This window comes from Macaca mulatta, chromosome 6, assembly GCF_049350105.2.
Source record: "Macaca mulatta isolate MMU2019108-1 chromosome 6, T2T-MMU8v2.0, whole genome shotgun sequence".
Taxonomy (NCBI): domain Eukaryota; kingdom Metazoa; phylum Chordata; class Mammalia; order Primates; family Cercopithecidae; genus Macaca; species Macaca mulatta.
Genome location: NC_133411.1, coordinates 185,541,959 through 185,564,979, shown reverse-complemented (window position 1 = coordinate 185,564,979; position 23,021 = coordinate 185,541,959). Strand labels below are relative to the sequence as shown.

Below are 23,021 nucleotides of genomic sequence, written 5' to 3'. Positions count from 1 at the left end.
AAGGCCAGGCCGAGCCCAGGCAGGGGAAGGAAGAGCTGTCACCCACTCCCCTGTTAGCACCACCCCCAGGCTCCCAGAAGCCCACCCCTCCCTCTGCCCAGCACCCATGGTGTTTTTTTAAAAGAGAAAACAAAATGTGACAAGCAGCAGCCTTTGGGAAGTCCTCCCTGGCTCCTCAAGGGCACCATGATCATGATTTCACTCGCACCTGTCAATAGCCTATCCTGCCTGAAGCCTGGACCCATTTTTTCAGATGAAGAAAGGGAGGTTTCAAGAAGCAAAAGTCTTGCAGCCCAGGTACCCTCTCAGTGGCAGCTCCATGCTGTGGGGTTGAGAGCCTTGGGATATCGGCCTGACACACTGAAAAGAAAGCTTGAAAGCATCAATCATTCTGTAATTATTTACTTACAGAAGGATGGAGGGAAAAAGTTTACAACAAACCTGCCACACAGCAAGCCACTGGCCATGCATCCACCATGCCCTCTACCATGCGCCCTACCATGCCCCTGCAGTCCCCCCACCTACCTCCTACTGTGCGCCCACCACACCCAACTGCAGCTTAACTTCTGGCCCTAGTGCCTCCTTCCACAGATTGGACCAGGCCTGCTTCCTGACTCCGTCACGCCACCAACTGTGGCAGCAGAAGTTCACATAACCTCTCTGAGCCTTGGTTTCCTGAGTCCCAAAATGAGGACTCCCCATAGGACTAGTAGGAGAATTACATGCAATACTGATGAGAAAGTGCTTTGTAAATTATAGAGTGCTGTAAATTGGGAGTGATCAGTTAGAATAGTTAATATTGTTTATTGTTGTTGTCGTTGTTAGGGCCAAGAGGTAGGGCAGGGGAGCCAAAATCAGCCCTGAGATTAGAGAGGGAGCCTCTGGCCAGTGTCCAGGAAGAAGGACTCCTTTCCCTGGCAGAATGAGGGACATGGGTGGGGGCTGCCTGGGCACACCTGCAGGATATCACGGAGTGGAGGAGGGCACAGAGGTCCTCTTGTGCCCAATTTCTCCCTCTCAAGTGCTCCATCCCTTATTGTCCACCCCCAACTCATTGTCCCCTGCCCTAAGGTTCAACTTTGCTTTCCAAATAAGCTCTCTGGGATAACTTGAGCCCAGGAGTTCGAAATCAGCCTGGGCAACATAGCAAGACCCTGTCTACAAAAAATACTAAAAATTAGCTGGGTGCAATTGCTCACACCTGTAGTCCCAGCTACTTGGGAAACTGAGGTGGGAGGATTGCTTGGGCTCAGGTACTGGAGGCTGCAGTGAGCTGTGATCATGACACTGCGCTCCATCGTAGGCAAAGCAAGACCCTGTCTCAAAAAAGAAAAAGAAAAAGAAAGGCTCTTGGGCAGTATGGGAGAGAGGGCTGCCAAGGAGCAGCTGGGCCATGATTCAGCCTGAGTCACCATCCAAATCCTGGAGCCTCCCTCATCCAGGTCAGGCTGCAGCTGCTGGGGGTGAGTGGGTGCAGCGAGTGGGGAGGGGGCCTGTGTGAGCAGCAGGCTGTGTGCATATGTGCCCAGGCCAGGGCTCTCGTGACCACCAGTGCAGCACTGTGAGGGCCTGGGGGCAGTGCCTATGAGGAGATCAGGGTGGGGAAGGTGACCCGATGTGCATCAGTTATCTGGGCTGACTGAGAAGGTCGGGTTTCCTTGCGTGTGTGCATGTGTGTGTGTGTGTAGCATGTGCACATGTATGAGGTTGTTGTATGTATGTCTGAGCGGGGCTAGAGTTTGACTCCCAACTTTGTTACTTTCTAATTGTGCAACCCTGGCAAGTTACTTAACGTCTCTGAACTTTTTAGTTTCCTCACCTACGAAATGGGAATAATTGTATTGTCTCACATGGTTTTCTTTAGGATTAAATAGAATGAGGTGAAGACTGTAAAACACGTATGTACAGTAAGTGGTATACTACCATCGTTGTCATCATCTGGGTAGTCCTGGGTGAGACATGGCACACAGGAGAACGGGTGTGGGTCCGAGTGTCTGTATTCAGAGGGTGCAGGTGTGTGGGGTCTGGGTATTTGTTATTTTTATTTTTAAATAAATTTTTTAAAAATTTCGTTCAATCTTCATAGCCAGCTATGGGTAAGTATTTCTTGAAGGAGCGTGTGAGTGTATATGGTGTGTGCATCCCTGAAGCAAACACAAGAGCTTTACAGAAAGTTGGGTTTGTATGGCACTGCCTGCCCTCCACCACCCACACACACACACACACCCCCCACACGTGCACACACACACAGCACACACCCCTAGTGGCTTCAATTTGCTGAAATATGGCCTAGACCAGGGCCAGTATCCAGGCAAAGAGTTCAGGAACTGTGGATGCTGCTGTGTTGGGAATCTCAGACCTTCTCAAAAGTTTTAGCCTCAAACAAAGCTAGAGTGGGAGTAGCCGCCTGGGTGTGGGAAGGGGATTGTGTTTTATGGAGGAGATATGAACGTGAAAGAGAGGGGGAAAGAGGGCAAGATACATATTTTGTGTGTGTGTGTGTGTGTGTGTGTGCAGGGGTGGCTTTGGGGGGTGGCTGCTGTCTCTGCTCTGGTACGGTCTGCTTGTCTCCATGGTGCCTGTTGCCACACACGCTTGCTTTTCAGAAAGTCACTGGGATTGTTTATTCCACCCCCGGCCTGGGCGCCAGCCAAGAAGCTGCAGGCACTTGTTTATCTTGTGGTGCGTACGAGTGTGTATGGCTCCCCAGCGGCAGAGCAACCCGAGATACATACACACACTCACATGGGGGTGAGTGACCATGTCGGTTGTCACAGGGTGAGCCTGAACCCTAGGATGAGTCACAACCTGGGACCAGATGGATTTTCTCCACACGGGGACAACGATGACCCCCAGCAATTCCAGGTGTATGCAGCACCGATTCAGCAAGGCCCAAAATTCCAGGAGAGTGGGAGAGGCAGGTGGCTTTGGTTCTGTGCTCCATCCCTGACCCCCCCCCCCAGAACAAATCAGTGACCTGGGTCACTGCCCACCCTAGAGCTGGCACTGGGATCCATCCCACCCCACCACATGGGCTGGGGTGGGGAGGTGGTCTCCCAAGGAAAATGGAGGTGCCGTAGTCAGAAAAGGGTGCGCAGTGCTGGGCTTGCCATAACACTGCTGTCCACAGCAAGGGCATTTGGTGTATTTTTCATCCCTACATCTTCCTTACAGCTCTGAGAGCTAAGCATTGTATATGATGATATCGAGGCTAAGAGAAACTTCAACCAAGGCTACACAGCTAGTAACTGGCAAAGCCAGGACTGAACCCACATCAACTGCCTCCGTACCTGTTTTGAGCTCCTCTGCATTAGCAAGTGCTTTGTTTTGTTGTCTGGAAATTTTCATTATAAAAATGTTTTTATCAACAAGTCCCTATGGAACAAGAGTGGTTGCAGAGCATGGCAGAGGACCTAGATTGTAAAGAGGCTCCGATGTCCACATAGCAGGCACTGCCAGAATTCCGACCACATCCCCTTGGGTGCTCTTATCATTTTTGTGCCCACCAGCAGGACTCCCAGCAGCAGTACTGCATCTTTGTCAGAGAGATGCTGTCAGGCTGCTGGGACCCACTTTGCCCACATTCACTGTGGGCCAGGAGTGCCTGGGAATTAACACACAGCCCATGCAACACATTCCAGGGATGGCCCTTAACCAACATCTGCTGGTGTTGGGATATAAATACCCCACCTCCCTTGCCCTCAGCCAGGAGAATTCCAAAATGTGTATTTACCCCATTTTCCAAGAGTTCGCTGCAGGATTAGGCTTCACTCACTCACTGTGGTAGCCGACTTAATAATAACCTCATACTGGCTGCCTTCCCTTCCTGGGTCACCTTCCCACTCCCCTGCTGGTGTCCTTGCACCTCACAAATAAACCACATGCCTTTGATCTTTATCTCCAGGTCTGGGAGCTGCCCTGGGGTTCTGGAGCCTATCCCTGCCTTCCACCTGAGCATCCAGGCCCAACCCTGGTCCTCTCTTTTGCTGACACCTTGCCCTTTCCCTCTGTACTGGGCACCTTCCATCAGAATTTAAATGCCTTCAAGTCTCCTTCATCTCAAAATCCCATCCCTCTGGAGAGACTGTCATTCCTCTTTTCTCTCTCAAAGCTCAGACTTTCTGAGGAAGTTGTCTACTTGCCCACCCCATTTTCTTACTCCCATTTCCTCATCAGCCTACCCCCGACCATGGCTGCCTTCCACCCCCCTACTCCACTGACTGCATCTCATCAACTTTCAAAGTCCAGAGGACACCTTTCAGGCCATATCTTGTCTTCTTGATGTGGTTGACCCTGCCTGCTTTCTGGAACACTCTCTCCCTTGGCTTCTGAGCTATAACACTCTCCTGGGCTGCTTCTGGCTTCTCAGATCACTGCTTCTCATTCTTTGCTGCAGCCTCCTTTTCCCAGCCAGTCCCTTCATGTTGGTGTGCCTCAGAGTTGGCCTAGGGCCCTTGTGTCTCCCTGCCTGGTGTGTACTATCCTCCCACGTGCCGACACCCCTCCCATGACCTCCAGCACCAACTGGAGGTGGATGGGCTCCCTTGTCTGACTTCAGCTTTGGCCACTACAGAACTCAGTTCTGGACTCAAATATATCAGCACGGCCATCCTATAAGCCCCCTTTTCCCCCCAGAACTCGTAAGTTATCTGTCCTTCATCCACCTGGCTCCCCAAGGCAGAATCTCAGAGAGACAGCAGAGATCTCTCTCCCCTCCCACCCACATCCACCTCATGGTCAAGCCCTATTGATTTTAACCCCTAAACAGTTATCCAATCTGACCCCTCCTCTCCATCCCCTACAAATGCTGCCGTGGTTCAGGCATCGTCATCGCTCACCTGAACACCTGCCACAGCCTCTTCACTCCTGCCTAGTCCCTGCTCCTGTCCACCCTCGTCCTGTCCCAGGGGGACCTTTTTCGATCACAGGTTGGTTCTTGCCACTTTTCGCATCTGTGAACTTCTCCAAGCCTTAATTTCATTTGTGTCATGGAGCCAGTAATGTTTACTTTGAAGGGCTGTAGGGAGAAAAAAATGAAATGATGAATGTGGAATAAGGGTTTGTAAGCTCTGAAGCGAAATGGCCTTGTGGGCAGTGAATGAGCAATTTTCAGGACCGGAAATGTGAGGAAGCAGCCCCGGTGTGGTGCTGTCCGTGGTTCTGAAACCGGTCCGACACGCTGAGGTTTTCTCCTTCCCTGGCGTGCTGCCTGGAGACGCCAGTCCCACGGAGTTTCTTCATTTACCACTTAGAATTTTATATATATATATATTAAGGATCACGGTGACTTAGGGTTCACTAAGTAAGAGAGGGGAGTAAAACATAAGAATAAGACGTGAGGTTTCAGGAGTTAGACTGCATGGGTTTGTAATCCTAGCCCCACTACTAACTAGATGTGTGACTGCAAACAAGTTACTTATCTGCTTCTGTTTTCTTACCTGAAAAATGGAGATATAATACATTAATATTAACTTGCTCCTAAACGATTGGAAATTGAAATTAGATAAAACCTGTAAACAGAATCTTAGCGCCGTGTCTGGCCCTACATAAGCATCATTGCCAATAGTTGTTACTGTTAATTAATAGATGGTGGTGGCTTCATAGTACCGGTGCGAGAGGGTTTTGTCACATCTAGGGCAATTACGGAATTATTTTTTCTCCTCTGGGAAGTCAAGGGGAAGGGAACTCCTTCTCTGCAGGAAAATGTGGAGGGGGTGGGCAGCGAGTCTCCGTGTCCTTGGTGATTCAGATACCACTGGAAGTCCCTGAACACCTACTTTGCCCTTCCAAGACCACCACGAGGTGCTTAATGTTAGTTCTGTTTTACAGATCGGGAAACTGAGGTGCAGAGAGGCGAAATAATTTGCCCGAGGGTACCCAGGGGGAGGGGGCGGGCCCCCCGACTGGGAGGCCGCAGCCAGGGACTGGAAGACGCCTCTGCCGCACCACTACCTCCAGGCGTCCCCGCCATTCGCTGGAGCGTGGGCAGCGGCGAGACAAAGGGCCGGGGGCGGGGAAGAGGAGGCCGGAAGTGCGACCAGGGGTGTGGGGGGCGGAGGCGGGAAATTTCCTCGCTGGCGGAGCCGGGAGATCGCGCCGACCTGGGTCCCCATCCAGGCGACGCGAGTCCTCGGCAGGCGACTGCCCCTCTCTGAGCCCCAATTCCCTCCTTGGTCAAGCCAGGCGAGGGCATTCGAGGGGCTGGACTGAGATCTGCGAGACGGCGCGCCCCGCCCTCAGCAAGCGCGCAGCAAAGGGGCAGCCTCTCCGGCCCTCAGTCTCCCTGTCTGTGAAGTGGGAACCCGCCTGAGGACGGCGCGGAACCCAGGAGCCCAGGGGCCGCAGTTAGGGTTGGCCAGCGAGGGGCGCCCCTCCCTGGCTCCCTCGGGCCGCGGTTTCCCCGCGGTCACCGCCCCCTCGCGGTTCCGAGGCGGCCGGGCAGCCAGTGCGCATGCCCGGGGCGGGGCCCGGGGCGGGAGCGCAGAGCCGGCGCGGGGGACGGCGGCGCGGAGTCTGCGGGTCCTCCCGCCAGCCCGGCCGGAGGCAGCCGAGGCCGCTCGGGCGGCGGCGGCGGCGGCGGGAGCCGGAGCGCAGCGCGCCCAGGAGCCGGAGCAGCGGCACTGCCTGGTAAGCGCCGCGCCCACACCCGCTGTCTTTCCCGGCGGGCGGCGGCAGCCCCTTCATCCGCTGGCTGCCGCCCCGGAGCCGCTGTCCAGGGTCCTCGAAGCCCCACGGCGGCGGGGCTCAGACATCGCGCGCGGCATGAGCCCGGGTGTGTGCGCGCGGCAGGGGGCGGTGGGGGTCTTGTTTCCAGACTCCTTGCCGGGGCGGGTGGGGCGGGGCGGGGGCGGGTCCCGCAGCCCCGGGCCGAACATCCGAGGGGCCTGGCGGGCCAGGCTGCCCTGGCTGCGGGGTCGGCCCCGCGCCCCGCCTCGCCGCCGCCCGCTGGCTTTGTTCGGCACGGCCGCGCGGGAGGGGGGCGCTTCCCGCCACTGGGGGGAGGGCGTCCTCCCGCGTTGATTCATCTTCCCCGGAGCGAGCTCAACGATCCACTGGCTCCACTCGCACTACTGAGCACACTGGCCGTCACACACCCATTGTGGCACACACTCCGGGGCGCGATCACACACTCACCACCGCGTTCACGCACGGGCGCCTCATTTCCTCCAGTGAGGCCACAGGTCTACACACACACACACAATGGCTGTTGGTCATTCCATTAGACTCATACACACAGCCACCTGTCACCCAGGGTACTGGGTGGGAGCCTTGCGTACACACCCAGGCACAGCTACGCACTCAAACCAGCCATCGCGGATCACAGCATGGTCCACTCAACAATACTCCCCGATCACAACACACTCGGGGCCACCCTGCCCTGGCCTGCTCACCCCTGCTCATGGTGTCCCTTGCGTACCCGGAGACCCTGGAGTAGACTGCCACCCTTGTGCACACACTCCCTGTTACACACACACTCCTTAGCGTGCTGCCCACTCCCACCTACACTGTCCCACGTTTGCACGTCCATGAACGTCCTTTCTTGCCCTCCTATGTATGTATGTATGTATGGTCTGAGGACCGTTTCTGGAAGAAGGTCTGGCTAACACCTTTAGATTCCTTCTGCCCCGACATCCCAGAGCAGGAGACTTTGCTGCTCTGAGGGCACTAGGAGAGAAGGGGACAGGGGGCAGCAGACTGAGATTCTCAGACGTACACGACTGCCGAAGCCCCTCAAGCCTTTGTTGGTCTTGTCAGCATAGGAAGAGGTATTTGCAGGTGCTTGGCAGCTCTGGCCCTGTTTATGGGTATAAGGATGGCTCTATGCTGGAAAGAAATCCTAGAGGGAAAGGAATGGCTGGCCAGGTCTCTGTGGCCTGAATGGGCAGTCATAGGGGCTGCTGCTCTCCCTGGGAGCAGGACACAGGCACCTGTGCAACACCCAGATAAGCTCTCCCAAGAGTGAGATGCCCACAGGGTCCAAGTAGCCCCCATGAGGCACAAACACACAGGCCATTCTGCACATGCAGAGTGGACATACACAAAACAAGCTCTTCTTGAGCAGAACACAGGAGCCAGGTCCTGGCCCCAGAGTGGCCCAAGCTGGTACATATATCCACAAGCAGTCTGCTCACTCCTCTGCACAGCAGGTGAGCCCGCCCACATACCTAGCAGTCATTCCTACCTTCTGCCTCAGTCGGGCCACACTCAGCCTGTTTGTGCCCAAGTGTGCAGGCTCATCTGCTCAGAGGGTGTGCACATTCCCACAGCTGGGGGAATGTAAGCAGGGGCATGGGGAGCTCCTGTTGCTTCTACTGCGTGCTCCTTGGCACTGTTACTTGGGAGAAGCCTTGGCCTGACCTCAAAAACCAGAAAGGGAGTTTTAAGAACCAAGTGTCAGGCCAGGTGCAGTGGCTCATACCTGTAATCCCAATACTTTGAGAAGCCCAGGCAGGAGGATTGCTTGAGGCCAGGAATTTGAGACAAGCTTGGGCAACATACCAAGACCCCCATCTCTACAAAAACATAAACATTAGCTGGGTGTGATGGCGCATGCCTATAGTTCCTTAGGAGGCTGATGAGGGAAGACTGCTTGAGCTGAGGAGTTGGAGGCTACAGTGAGGTATGATTGTGTCACTACACTCCAGCCTGGGCAACAGAGTGAGACCCTGTCTCAAAAAAAAAAAAAAAAAAAAACAGAGCCAAGTGTCAGTGTCCACAACCTTAGAAAGAACCCAGGCTTTGTGCTTGGGCACAGTTGGCTTTGAACCACAGCCTTCCTCCCTCCCACCACAGCTGTGTGCCCTTGGTCAAGTCTTCTCCCTCTGACTTCAGTGGCCTCATCTGTGAAATGGGATGATAACACCACCCTCATGAGATTGTTGTGGGATCCAGATGATAAAAAGAGACTGAGACTGGGTGCAGTGGCTCACGCCTGTAATCCCAACACTTTAAGAGGCCGAGGTAGGTGGATCACTTGAGGCCAGGAGTTCAAGACCAGCCTGGCCAACATGGTGAAACCCTGTCTCTACAAAAAATACAAAAGTTAGCCTGGTGTGGTGGCACATGCCTATAATCCCAGCTACTCGGGAGGCTGAGGCAGGAGAATCACTTGAACCTGGGAAGGTGGAGATTGCAGGGAGCTGAGATCATGCCACTGCACTCCAGCCTAGGCAACAAAGCAAGACTTGGTCTAAAAAAAAGGAAGTCAGTGAGCATGCTGGGCCCAGGTAATGGAGCTAGATTGTAATGGGATAGTCGCAGGGAGAGAATGTGGGGCCCCAGGCCTGGGCTGCCTCTCGGAGAAGCAGCTCGAGGATCCTCAGGCCTCCCTAAGATCTAGGAAGGGCCCAGCAGAACTGTGAGCAGTAGAGCCTCTGGGAATGGTCTTGGGGCATTTCTTAAACCCAGGGCTGGCCTATAGCTCTTCCAGATATAACTACCTCCCTTCCCCCATTTCACAGATTGGAAAACTGAGACCCATCGAGTAGAAAAACTTACTCGGAGTCATAGAGGATGTCAGTGACTAAGCTGGGGCTTGACCCCACATCTTTCTACCTCCCTGACCAGGCTCTCTGTCCCTACCCTGGACTTTATCCCATCTCAGAGGCTGGAAAATACAAGTTGGAGATGGGGAAGCCTAGGGACTTTCAAAAGGGGCACGTTATCAGCTGAGCCAAGCTTGCCTTTCAGAACCTGTTTCTTCCTCTGGAAAACAGGACTACAACACCTGCCTGGCAGGTGGGTGGGATTTTCACATAGTAAGGGCTTGATTTGTACAAGGTCACCTCCTGCCTTTCTTGGCATCGAGGTCCAGGGTCCAAACTCAGGTGGCTACAGGCCAGGAGGGTGACATACATGAAGGGCCGGCTGTGAGAAAAACGACAGTGCAAATTCCATGATTGATGGCAGCAGACAGTCAGCCTCAGTGTCTAGGACACCATGGGGAAGGGGGGCGGATTGTGGCTGTTTGGGGAGTACACCCCCATCTAAGGAGGCTGTCCCTTCGGGGCTCCAGCTGAATGTTGCCAGGCAGGAAGCACGCTCAGATTGCCAAATTTTCGTTTTCCAAGAGAAGCTGGAAATCTTACTGTCAAATGAAATCTTCTAATGTTTAGAAGTTAATCAGTTAATTCCTTTTTAAAACTGATTTTAAAATGTGTTTAGCGCTGTGGGTCAAACAAGCACGTCTGAGGGTCAGGTTTTGCTGGTCTGTGTCTGCTGCAGGCCCTTTCCTCCCCTGCCCCCTCCTGGGAGCACAGCTGGGCTCTGACAGGCCGAGTAGATAAAAACAGGCCTTCCACAGACACAGACCAGCCCTAAAGTGAGCAGAGTCAGGCACACCCCTCATTTTCTTTAATTCTCATTATAGCCCTCGGGGAGCAGGAGGTGGGCTCTTCAGGGTCCCCTAGGAGGAGAAGGGCGTTGCTTGAAGTCACAGAGCTGATAAGCGGTGGGCTGGCCTGACTTTCTGCCCGGGCTTCACCCAGGAAGAGGAGCTTGTTGGCTGGGCTGGTGTGTGAGGACTCCAGGGTTGGGCTTCCAGGGCTGAAATGAACGGTACTGAGGGCCCAGAGCACCCTTCCTATATCCTTTGCTGACTTCTTCCAGCTCCAGCTAAGCTTCCTGTACACCAGCCAGGCAGCTGTTGAATTCCTATTTTCCAGAGAAGGAAACAGGCAGGCATGGGAGGCAGATCCTGGCCCTCACTGGAACCTGGGCCCTTTCTCTCTCTCCCTGTCTCTCTGTTTTAAAGACAGTTTCTTGTTCTGTTACCCAGGCTGATCATAGCTCACTGCAGCCTCAAACTCCTGCACTCAAGAGATCCTCCTGGCTCAGCCTCCGGTACAGGCAGGACTATAAGTACATGCCACCACACCTGGCTAATTTCTTTTTTTTTTTTTAATTTAGATTTTTTGTAGAGATGGGATCTTGCTATGTTGCCCATGCGGGTCTGGAACTCCTGGCCTCAAGCAATCATCCCACCTTGGCTTCCCAAAGCACTGGGATTACAGCCCCAGGGCCCTTTCCCTTGACCATCTTCCCAGTCACCCTGGTGTATAACGTCCTTTTCCATAGCCCAAGGGCCAGATGGATCAGAGGTTGCAAGCTGGCGACCTAGGGGTCAAAGTTGGCTCATGAAAGTGTTTTGGCCGGGCGTGGTGGCCCATGCCTGTAATCGCAGCACTTTGGGAGGCCAAGGCAGCCAGGTCACTTGAGGCCAGAAGTTCAAGACCACCCTGGCCAACGTGGGGAAACTCCGTCTCTAATAAAAATTTTAAAAATTAGCTGGGTGTGGTGGTGTGTGCCTGTAGCCCCAGCTACTTGGGAGGCTGAGGCACGAGAATTGCTTGAACCTGGGAGGCAGAGGTTGCAGTGAACTGAGATTGTACCACTGCACTCCAGCCTGGGCGACAGAGTGAGACTTGGTCTCAAAAAAAAAAAGTGTTTTGTTTAGCCTGTATGATATTTTTAAAATGAGCCAATATTTAAAATACAGATATCCAGGCTGGAATTACAGGCTCATGCCTGTAATCCCAGCACTTTGGGAGGCCAAGGCAGGCAAATCACCTGAGGTTGGGAGTTTGAGACCAGCCTGACCAACATGGAGAAACCCCGTCTCTACTAAAAATACAAAATTAGCTGGTCATGGTGGCGCATGCCTGTAATCCCAGCTACTCAGGAGGCTGAGGCAGGAGAATCACTTGAACCTGGGAGTTGGAGGTTGCAGTGACCCAAGATAGCATCGTTGCACTCCAGCCCTCCAGCCTGGACAACAAGAGCAAAACTCTGTCTCAATAAATAAATAAATAAATAAATAATAAATTAATAAATTAATAAAAATACAGATATCCAGATTTATGACTTAGCTTAAAAAAAAATTTAGGAAACCTGGAGGCACAGAGGCCACATTCACTTCCCTGCTTAAATACTTCCAAGGGGCAGGACACACTGGCTCACTAGGTGCTAGGTATAATCCTATTCTAGAGACGGGATCTTGCTATGTTGCCCATGCTGGTCTGGAACTCCTGGCCTCAAGTGGTCAAGGTATAATCCTATTACTTTGGGAGGCTGAGGTGGGAGGATCGCTTGAGCCTAGGAGTTTGGCTCTTAGACCAGCCTGGGCAACATGGCGAAACCTCATCTCTACAAAAAATACAAAAATTAACCTGGCACGCACCTGTAGTCCCAGCTACTTGGGAGGCTGAGGTGGAAGGATCATTTGAGCCAGTAGGTCAAGGCTGCAGTGAGCCGAGATTGAGCCAGTGCACTCCAGCCTAGGCAACAGAGTGAGACATTGTCTCAAAGAAAAAGAAAATACTTCCGGGGTTTCCGGTTCCCTTAGGCTAACCCCCCTCCTCCACCACGCCTCCTGATCGGCTGCCTCCTCTTCCGCTGCCACCCCCTTTCCAACTCCACTCCGGCTCTTCATGGCTGGCTCAGATGGTAACCGCCTCAGAGGGGCTTTTCTTGACCACATGTCTAAACCAGCTGCCCACTCCTTTGTCTTCACAGCATCCATTATTTGAAATAATATGATTTATTTGCTACTTGTTTATTACCCTCCTCCCAATCTTTCTGCATCTATAAGGCAGGGACCCCACATTTCTTATTCACTGCTGTATCCCCAGTCCCAAGAGTAATGCCTAGAACATTGCCTGTGTGCTCAGTAAATGCTGAGTTAATGGAATAATTCCTAATTGGCCACAATTGGCAGGAATTGAGTGCAGTTGCCCCTTTAGAAGGGGCCAGTGCCCTCTAGTTTGCCACAGTCCCCACCACTCCCTTTTGTCTCCCTCAGTCTAAGGATATCAGGAGTCTTTCATTATCTCCCTTGCTCAATTGTTTTTCTTACAGGAGAAAACAAATATTTATCTGTGCCCATATCACTATCAAAAGGCCAAAGATGAAGATGGACTCAATTCATGCCACTCAAATCTGATGCCTGCCTCACCCCTGCAGGCTGGTGACCATCCAGTGATCCCAAGAATTCCACCAGACCTCTCCCGTGCTTCTGGCCTGCTTCCTACTGCCTCCTGGATGTCACCCTCCTTAAGCCCATGGGAACTCCAGTTCCACTTCCGAAACCCAGTGCCCCATCGTCCTCTGCAAAACTGTTCCTCTTGGCCGGGCGCGGTGGCTCAAGCCTGTAATCCCAGCACTTTGGGAGGCCGAGACGGGCGGATCACGAGGTCAGGAGATCGAGACCATCCTGGCTAATACGGTGAAACCCCGTCTCTACTAAAAATACAAAAAGCTAGCCGGGCGAGGTGGTGGGCGCCTGTAGTCCCAGCTACTCAGGAGGCTGAGGCAGGAGAATGGCGTAAACCCGGGAGGCGGAGCTTGCAGTGAGCTGAGATCCGGCCACTGCACTCCAGCCTGGGCGACAGAGCAAGACTCCATCTCAAACAAAAACAAAAACAAAAAAAACTGTTCCTCTTCCTGTGTCCTCCTCTTAGTGATGGTCCCCCTCCCCCACCTCATAAGCCAGAGCCTGGGAGACCCAGTAGTGCACAGCATCGACTGTGTCCCCATCCAGAGACCTGAGGTCTGGCTAGGGACCCAGAGGTGTAAATGGCTAGATGCAGAGTGACATGAGCCTGTTACAGGAGGAGCAAGAGGCTGCAGGAATCCCCAGGAAGCTGGTAGCCAAACAAGACCCACTAGAGGAGGAGGCGTTTTAACGGAGACCTGAAGGTGTAATAAGAGACAGCCAGGCCAGAAGGGAGGGAGAGATTCCTCCAGAAGAGGGTGTGTAGAAGCTGAGATCGTGGGGGAGAGACAGCGTGTGTGTGTGTGTGTGTGTGTGTGTGTGTGTGTGTGTGTGTGTGTGTGTGTACATGTTTTAGGGGTGGGAGGGGGTAATGAAAGATAAATCCCAGCACTTGAGTAGAAACATAGGGGCTTAGGAGCATATTAAAGAGTTGGACTTTACCCCAAATGTAAGAGGGAGTCATTAAAGATTTCTCTATAAGAAAAAAGAAAGGACTAGGCACACACATAACCACAATTTAAACATCACAAAGGGGCACACAAAGAAAAGTTTCTCGGCCGGGCGCGGTGGCTCAAGCCTGTAATCCCAGCACTTTGGGAGGCCGAGACAGGCGGATCACGAGGTCAGGAGATCGAGACCATCCTGGCGAACACGGTGAAACCCCGTCTCTACTAAAAAAATACAAAAAACTAGCCGGGCGAGGTGGCGGGCGCCTGTAGTCCCAGCTACACAGGAGGCTGAGGCAGGAGAATGGCGTAAACCCGGGAGGCGGAGCTTGCAGTGAGCTGAGATCTGGCCACTGCGCTCCAGCCCCGGCGACAGAGCGAGACTCCGTCTCAAAAAAAAAAAAAAAAAAAAAAAGAAAAGTTTCTCGCGCCCTCAGATCCCTGCTCTTCCTTCTGGGAGACAGTCACTGTCAAAGTTTTATAGGATTCCATCCAGAAATTCTCTCTTTATAAATAAACCCATCCATGTGGGTCCTTTTCCTTGGCTACACGCGTGGGATCCTAGTGGCCATGCTGTCCCCTGGTTTTTTCAATTAATTTATCTTGGGTGCTTTCCCTCATTACCCCACACCTTCTAGTAGCTGCCCAGTGCCCCGTGTGGTTGTCCCACAGTTCACAGAACCTGCTTCCCAGTATGGTTCTTATCACTAGCCATGCCCTTGGGTACCCCAGGACCATCTTCAGGACCCCAGGTCTATCTTTAGGACCATGCCTAGAGGTGGGCTTGGTGGCTCAAATGCTATGTGTGTTGTAAACTTTGATAGAAATTGATAAATGTCCTTCCAAAAAGATTACAACCAATTTACATTTCCGGCAAGAATGAGGAGGGTTTTGAGCCAGGGAGGGCACGGTTGGCTCTGCATCTTAGGTCATTCAGTCATTCATGGAACAAATCTGTATGGGGATCTTCCTTGCTTACTGCATGTGTGCGAGGTCTCAACTCTGGGATATATCAGATAGCACAGCGAAGTCCCACCTCCCGGAGCTGGCATTTTAATGAGAGCAACACACCACAAGCAATAAACGAATGTATGTGATATGTCAGATGGTGACAGGTACTATGGAGGAAAACCGAGCAGAAGAGGGTGGAGAATGCCAGCCAGAGCTGGAGAGGAGGCGGTTTTACATTGCATGGGTCAGGGAAAACCTTGGGGAGCCGACCATGCAGATGTTTGGAGAGAAATCTCTCCATGCAGAAGAAGCAGGCAGCGCCAAGGCATGGAGGCAGGCGTGTTCAAGGCTCAGCGAAGCACCCAGCATGGCTGAAGCAGCGGGAGGGAGAGGGAGAGCAGCAACAGAAAGGGCAGAGGAGGTGATGGATCCTGAAGGTGCAGGGACTTCTGAGCCATTCTAAGGAGTTTACTTTTACTTGGCGTGCCATGGGGAGACACTGCCTGGTTCCAAGCAGAGCGGGGACATGATTTGTCTCGGGTTTTACTAAGATCCCTCTGGCTGCTGTGTTGAGAATAAGCTATGGGGCAAAGGAAAACGTAGGGATAATCCAGGTGAGAGATGGTGGGGGGTTCACCGAGGGCAGTGGCCAGGTGCTGGATATATTCTGAAGTTAACTCCATTATGTTTTGCTGATAGACGTGGGGTGCGAGAGTCAAGGGTGATTTGGGATTTGGGCCTGAACATTAAAGCGATGGTTTTGGAGCAGGTTTGGAGGGATCAGGAGCTCTACTCCCTTTGGCTACTGAATGTGTAATGGAACGGGGTTGCTTGTAGGTCCAGCTGCCTGCTGGACCCTCTTCTTCGATATCCTCCAGGCACCACAAACTCAGCTTGTCCAAAAACGGATCTCCCCCTTTCCTACATCTCCTGCCCAGCACCATCACCCACCAGCCCTCACCCTAGCCAGTAGCCTGCAGACCACGCCTGCTGTTACCAATACAGCCTATTGGTACCTGTCAGTTTTCCTTTGGATTTCTCAATTCGGCCTTTAACTACCATCTCCAGGACCTCTGCTGTGCTGTCTCTCATCGAGATTCCTGCAACTGCTCAGGGCCTGTTGCAGGGAAAGGGCTAGGTGAATGAATGAAGGATTAAATGGATGAAAGATTAAATGAATGATTTACCAGCTTCCTAATCAGTCTTGGCCAACTCCTGTCCTCCTTCAGCCCAGCCTCCATACCATCCCAGGAGAACCTTTGAAAACACACATATCTGACTATGTCCCTTCCTTGACTATAAACCATTCACAGCTCTCCAGGGCCTACATAGACATAAACTGGTGGCCTACAGGCAAGTCTTGTTTGGCCCACCTAGTGTTTGGGGTTTTTTTAAAAAACCTTGAATTTATTAGAATATTTTACATCAAAGTCTGGATTTCCCACTTAAGCAACCGGAAGAACTGGTGCTACCAGCTTGCCTTTTTCCAGGATAGCACTTGGCTGATGCAGTAGTGGTTCTCCCTTTATTATTTTTATTTATTTTTGTTTTTATTTGTTTATTTTTGAGATGGAGTCTTGCTCTGTTGCCCACTCTGGAGTGCAGTGGCACGATCTTGGCTCACTGCAACCTCTGCCTCTCGGGTTCAAGCAATTCTCCTGCCTCGGCCTCCCGAGAAGCTGGGATTACAGGCGTTCACCACCACACATGGCTACGTTTTTTGTATTTTTAGTAGAGACGGGGTTACACCACGTTGGCCAGGCGGGTCTTGAACTCCTGACCTCTAGTGGTCCATCAGCCTTGGCCTCCCACAGTGCTGGGATTACAGGCGTGAGCCACCGCACCCAGCCATTGCTTTAGACAGAGCATGTGCTCTCTAATTTGCCATAGTCCCCACCACTCCCTTTTGTCTTATACCTAACCCACTTCCCTCACTTAAATTACCTACCTGATCCCTGGACATCAGAGTTTGCAGCCCCTGGCCTAGAGGACAAAACATAACTTCTGGATAGTGTGTTGCATGGGGTGGGGTTGAACAGGGAGGGGCAATGGTAAGCAAAGTTGAAAAGTTAGGCTGTGGGTGGGGCACAGTGGCTCACGCCTGCAATCCCAGCCTTTGGGAGGCCGAGGTGGGTGGATCACCTGAGGTTGGGAGTTCGAGATCAGCCTGACCAACAAAATACAAAATTAGCTGGGCGTGGTGGCACATGCCTGTAGTCCCAGCTACTTGGGATGCTGAGGCAGGAGAATCGCTTGAACCCAGGAGGCGGGGGTTGTAGTGAGCTGAGATGGCACCATTGCACTCCAGCCTGGGCAACAAGAGCAAAACTCTGTTTTAAAAAAAAGAAAGAAAGAAAGAAAAAGAAAGTTAGGCTATGACCAAATTGTGAAGGGCCTTGAATGTCATTTTAAGATGTCTTTATACAGAGGGCCACTGGGAGCAGTGAAGCAGGGGAGTGACATGCTTGGGTTTGTGTTTTTAATCCAGGTCCTCTGACAGGTGGGGACCTGACGGGACACAGCACTCAGTGAGGAAGGGGAAAAGGAGAGGCTCCTCCCGCACTGAGCTTTGGGAAGTCTGAGTCAGCTCTCTCTCTGTTTCAGAACCAGACAGCAGCCTTGGGTGCAGGCGTGGTCCTGAGGGCAGATGGGCACTGCTGAAGACCCGGCCTGGCTCCAGCTGCTTCAAAAGGACTCCAGCCCCCCAGGACCCCGACCCACAGCCTTCTTCTGCCCACAGGATGGGAGCCTGGGGGCTGGCGGCCCGGCCATGAGGGATTACTGCCCCTCCCAGCAAAAGGCAAGCCCTGCACCCCCCAGGTACACCCCTAACCAAAGTCCAGGCATGGAGTCTAGACACAGAAGCCCCAGTGGGGCTGGGGAAGGGGCCTCCTGCTCTGATGGCCCCAGAGGGAGCCTAGCCTGCCCCTCCCCAACCTGCTTCTCTCCCCAGGAGGCACCCTCCGAGGAGACCTTGGAGGCACATGGAGCCTCCATCTCAGGGACACCAGAAACCACCATGTCTGGGAAGCCAGAGCCTGTGTCCTCCGTGAAAACTGAGCCCAAATCCTCAGATGACAGAATTCCTATGTTCTTGGAGAAGATGGATTCCAAGTCCTCAAAGCAGGCCGATTCCACTTCCACAGGAAAGGAGGATCCTGGGTCCTCGCAGAAGGCAGATCCTATGTTTACAGGAAAAGCAGAGCCTGAAATCTTAGGAAAGGGGGATCCTGTGGCTCCTGGAAGGATGGATCCCATGACTCTAAGAAAGGAAGATCTTGGATCCCTGGGAAAAGTAGATTCTTTGTGCTCCAGCAAGATGGATACAGTGTCACCGAGAAAGGAGGATCCTGGGTATTTGAGAAAGATGGATCCTGTGTCCTCAGACAAAGTGGATCCTGTATTCCCAAGAAAGGAGGAGCCCAGGTATTCAGGAAGAGAGCATCCCGTGTCCTCAGAAAAGGTGGCTCCTACATCTGCAGAAAAGGTAGATCTTGTGTTGTCAGGAAAGAGAGATCCTGGGCCCTTGGGAAACGCAGATCCTGTGTCCTTGGAAAGCATGGATTCTGTGTCCACAGGAAAGACAGAGCCTGGACTCCTGGGCAAGCTGACTCCAGGCTCATCCAGCAAGAATGGGCCTGTATCCTCTGGGACGGGGGCTCCTAGGTCCTCGGGAAGGCTAGATCCCACATGCTTGGGGATGGCAGATCCCGTATCTGTGGGAAATGGAGAAACTGTGCCCACCACAAAAGAGGACTCCCGGCTCCTGGGAAAGATGGACGCTGCCTCCTCAGGAGAGGGGCGTCCTGTGTCTGGCCACACGGATACCACGGCTTCAGCAAAGACAGATCTCACGTCTTTCAAAAAGGTGGATCCCGTGTCTTCAGGCAAGGTGGATCCAGTTTCTCTGGGAAAGATGGACCCCATGTGCTCAGGAAAGCCAGAGCTCTTGTCTCCTGGACAGGCAGAGCGTGTGTCTGTGGGAAAGGCGGGAACTGTGTCCTCAGGAAAAGAGGACCCGGTGTCCTCCAGAGAGGACCCCATATCTGTGGAAAGTAGAAAGACATCATCTGAAACAGTGAATCCTGAGTCTTTGGGAAAGACAAACCCTGTGTCTTCAGGTCCAGGTGATACCAGGTCCTTGGGGACAGCAGGTCCCCCATCTGCAGTAAAGGCTGAGCCAGCGACTGGCGGAAAAGGAGATCCCCTGTCTTCGGAGAAGGCAGGTCTGGCCGCCTCTGGAAAGGCGGCTCCCACAGCCTCAGGGAAGGCCAAGCCCCTGGCGGTAGGCAAGGAGGACCCTGTGAGCAGGGGAAAGGCAGACGCTGCCCCCTCTGGACAAGGAGACTCTGTGTCTAGAGGTAAAGTGGTCTCAACTCCAGGAAAAGCAGTCCCGGTGCCCTCGGGGAAGGTGGATCCCGTGTCCCTGGGAAAAGCAGAGGCTATCCCAGAGGGAAAGGTGGGTTCTCTGCCTCTAGAGAAGGGGAATCCTGTTAACACCACAAAGGCGGATCCCAAGGCCTCAGGGAAAGCAGAGGCGCAGTCTGGCGGCAAAGCAGAAACGAAGCTCCCTGGGCAAGAGGGCGCCACAGCACCAGGAGAAGCAGGGGCTGTGTCTTTGAAAAAGGAGACACTGCAGGCCTCAGAGAAGGTGGATCCTGGATCCTGCAGAAACGCAGAGTCCATCTCCCTTGCTTCAGGGAATGGAGAGCCTGTGTCCCTGGGGAAGGCCGACTCTGCACCTTCCAGAAAAATGGAGTCCCCATCCTTGGGGAAGGTGGCCTCCCTGACTCTGGAGAAGACCAAGCCGCCCTCCTCCTCCAGGCAGTTAGACGGCAAAGCCCTCGGCTCAGCCCGGTCTCCCGAGGGAGCCAGGGGCAGTGAAGGCCGCGTGGAGCCGAAGCCCGAACCCGTGTCCAGCACCGAGGCCTCCAGCCTTGGCCAGAAAGACCTGGAAGCTGCTGGGGCCGAGAGAAGCCCCCGCCCGGAGGCCGCAGCGCCCCCACCGGGACCGCGGACTCGCGACAACTTTACCAAGGCGCCATCGTGGGAGGCGAGCGCCCTGCCGCCGCCGCGCGAGGACGCGGGCACTCAGGCGGGCGCGCAGGCCTGCGTCTCAGTCGCCGTGAGCCCCATGTCTCCGCAGGACGGCGCTGGGGGCCCGGCCTTCAGCTTCCAGGCGGCGCCTCCCGCACCCAGCCCCGCACCCAGACCGCCCTCGCGCCGAGATGCGAGCCTGCAGGTGTCGCTGGGCGCCGCCGAGACGCGCTCCGTGGCCACTGGGCCCATGACACCGCAAGCTGCCGCGCCGCCCGCCTTCCCCGAAGTGCGGGTGCGGCCAGGCTCAGCGCTGGCGGCCGCCGTGGCGCCCCCGGAGCCGTCTGAGCCCGTGCGAGACGTGAGCTGGGACGAGAAGGGCATGACGTGGGAGGTATACGGCGCCGCCATGGAGGTGGAGGTGCTGGGCATGGCCATCCAGAAGCATCTGGAGCGACAGATCGAGGAGCACGGCCGCCAAGGGGCGCCCGCGCCGCCACCCGCTGCCCATGCGGGCCCCGGCCGTTCGGGCTCGGTGCGCGCCGCGCCGCCCGATGGAGCCGCCAAGCGTCCGCCCGGCCTCTTCCGCGCGCTGCTGCAGAGTGTGCGCCGGCCGCGGTGCTGCTCGCGAGCGGGACCCACGGCCGAGTGATCTGTCCCCATTTTGTACGCCCGAGTTTCCGACCTTCTCAGGCTCCCTTCTTGATCACAGGCCCCTAGAAGGGGTCCCCTCTGCGTGCCACAGGCCTCCGAGGGGATGTGCAGCCTCTAGGGCTGTTGCGTCCCCATCTTTATAGCCCCTCCCATCACAAATACAGAAGAACCCCTTCTACCAAGCTCCCTTATGGCCACGAGCCCACGAACCCGGCCAGCCCTGACGCCCCACTGTTCCCTCACAGCCCTCAGCTCTACTCCCGGTCACACTGGGCGACCACGGGGACCTGCTCAGCACCCCCACCTCCCACCCCCTGAGAGCTGGGGCAGGCTCCTGGGATGTCCAGACTGGTGCGTTGTGGTCTCCGGTGGGGCCAGATCCCCAGAACAGGGAGAGACTGCATGCAAGTCTGAGTGGCAGAAGCTTCAAGTGGGTGAGGATCGGTGTGTGAGACCCCCGAGTGGGCACGGCTCTGAATGTGAGGCCCCGGGCGGCACGTTAGGTAGAACAAATGTGAGCATCTCCACTCTGGCTGACCCCGTGGCCGGGGCGTCTCTTGCATGCTGTTGGTGGTCCTTCCCCAGTTCCTATCTCCCACCCGCCTGGTTCCAGCCCCATGCCCTCTCCCACTGAGTCACAGGTTTGAGATTCCCAGAGAGGCCAAAGACAGCTGCAGGAAGTACCCTGGGGGCTCAGCTGAGAGAGAGAGAGAGTCACAGAAAGGACAGAGGGTCTCAGGAAGGTCTGGAGGTCACAGCTGGGCTCACAGAAGCTCTTGGGCCCTGGCATCCTGGGTGACAGCTGTTCTTAGGTATTGGGGACAGGACAGAGAGCTCATTCTATAACCACAGTTGTCTTTTAAAGGCCACCCTCTCCAGCCCCTTGTCACCCCGTGCTGTGAGCCCCACAAGTCCCCTGTGACCACTCAGTGCCCCATCCCCACCCCTCCAGCCGCAGTTTTTGGCTAAACTGTCACAGCATACATTGGTAATAAAATGTTTCCCCAACCCCTGTCTGCCATGATTGGCCAAAAGCAGGAGGCAGGGCAGTGTCATATATTTTCATCTCCAGTGAGACAGGTGCAGTTAGGGTGTGGTGGGGCCTCTTCGAGGGGGGGCCAGAAGAGTGGGGGCCTCTGTCACAGGTCTGTGGTGTCCAGGCCAGCGTTGGTGTAGGACGGCCCCTCCAGCTGTCCGCTCGCACCTGCCTGCTGTCTTGACAGGACCACACTCAGGGGCTCTGGATCTGGCTCTGGTGGTGTGTGCGGTGGCCTGTACTCCTGCATGGAGAGGGAGAGGAGGTGTGAAGGGCAAGGTAAGGTGGGGCAAGCGCCCCAGGCCCTAGGGGAGTGCCTGGGCTTCAAGCTCAGGACCAATGGTTCCTTGGCAGGGGTCCTACCCTGCCCCTCCTGGGGCCTCTGGTCCAGGCTGTGTCCCACAGGTGGCCCTTGCTAATGGTGATGCAGATCAGGTGAGGGGGAGGGTGTGGCCTGGGGGGTCCACTCTGGCCTTTCCCCTGCCCACCAACACTGCGGCACTCTGCTATTCGGCCCAGTTCTGGATAATGCTAGGCCCTGTGTCCTGTGTCGAGGAGCCAGCCCAGTGCAGTTCCTGCCCCCTGCACCCCACGGCAGGCACCGTGTGGGTCAAGGTCCATCCATTACCTCAACCACCCACTGAAAACCTCTGAGGGAGGGAACATGTCCTCTCTTTACAGATGTGGAAACTGAGGCTTAGAGAGCTCTACTGGTGAAGAGGGGGCAGACCACTGGTCTTGCTGGTTCAAAAGCGTGTCCATGGTGTGACACTGCCCTGGTTGAATTTGACGTCTCTTTTTGCTGCCCTCAGAGGGCAGCCCACAGGCTGGTCCCACCTGCAGTTCATCATGGCACACACTCATCTCCCCTGGCCTTCCTCTTCCACCTTCCCATGCAACATGCTGTGTGTGTGCACACACACACACACCCTCCTGTGGAACAGCCAGGTCCCCAAGCTCAGCTGCTCTGCTACAGAGACACCCACAGGGCCAGAGCCCCAGCCACCACTGCCCTCCCCAGGGCACTCCAAGGGCTTTTTCCAGACTGGGGCTCTTCAGGTCCCTAGTAAACAGTGGAACATCTGAGGGGCCCCGGAGGGCTAAGTATTCTGCCTGTGTTCCTCAGAGCCCTCAAGACAGACCCTGAGTGGAGAGCTGCAGGCTCAGTGCCACCCACGATAACATGACCTGGTACCAAAGACCAAAGACCCGGGTTCTGGTCTGCTCCTGTCCTGCATGCTGTCCCACTTTGAGCAAGTCAGCACCCCTCTCTGGATGTCAATTTCCTTGCTGGTTATTTGGGGAGGTTAGAGTGATAATCTCTGCAGCCACTCACACCCGCCGCACAGACGTGTGTGGAGCTTAGACAAGTCAGGGGACCAAGAGATTCCCGGGAAAAGGATCC

General features: G+C 54.5%; 2 protein-coding genes across 4 annotated transcripts in view; one reads left to right on the top strand and one right to left on the bottom strand.

The window, feature by feature from the left end:
* The first annotated feature begins 6,480 nt into the window (after positions 1–6,480).
* Positions 6,481–21,588, top strand: GPRIN1 (G protein regulated inducer of neurite outgrowth 1). Its single transcript, XM_028849927.2, has 2 exons — positions 6,481–6,627; positions 17,494–21,588. The coding sequence occupies exon 2, from the start codon at positions 17,537–17,539 to the stop codon at positions 20,576–20,578; it is 3,042 nt and encodes a 1,013-aa protein (XP_028705760.2). The 5' UTR covers positions 6,481–6,627; positions 17,494–17,536; the 3' UTR covers positions 20,579–21,588.
* A 32-nt stretch (positions 21,589–21,620) lies between these two features.
* CDHR2 (cadherin related family member 2) overlaps positions 21,621–23,021 on the bottom strand; it is a 47,723-nt gene continuing 46,322 nt past the window's right edge. For all 3 annotated transcript variants that reach the window (XM_015141480.3, XM_077937454.1, XM_077937453.1), the window contains one exon: positions 21,621–21,860. In XM_015141480.3, the coding sequence (XP_014996966.3) occupies positions 21,720–21,860 (141 nt within the window). In that variant the 3' untranslated portion in view covers positions 21,621–21,719. The remainder of the gene's footprint in view (positions 21,861–23,021) is intronic.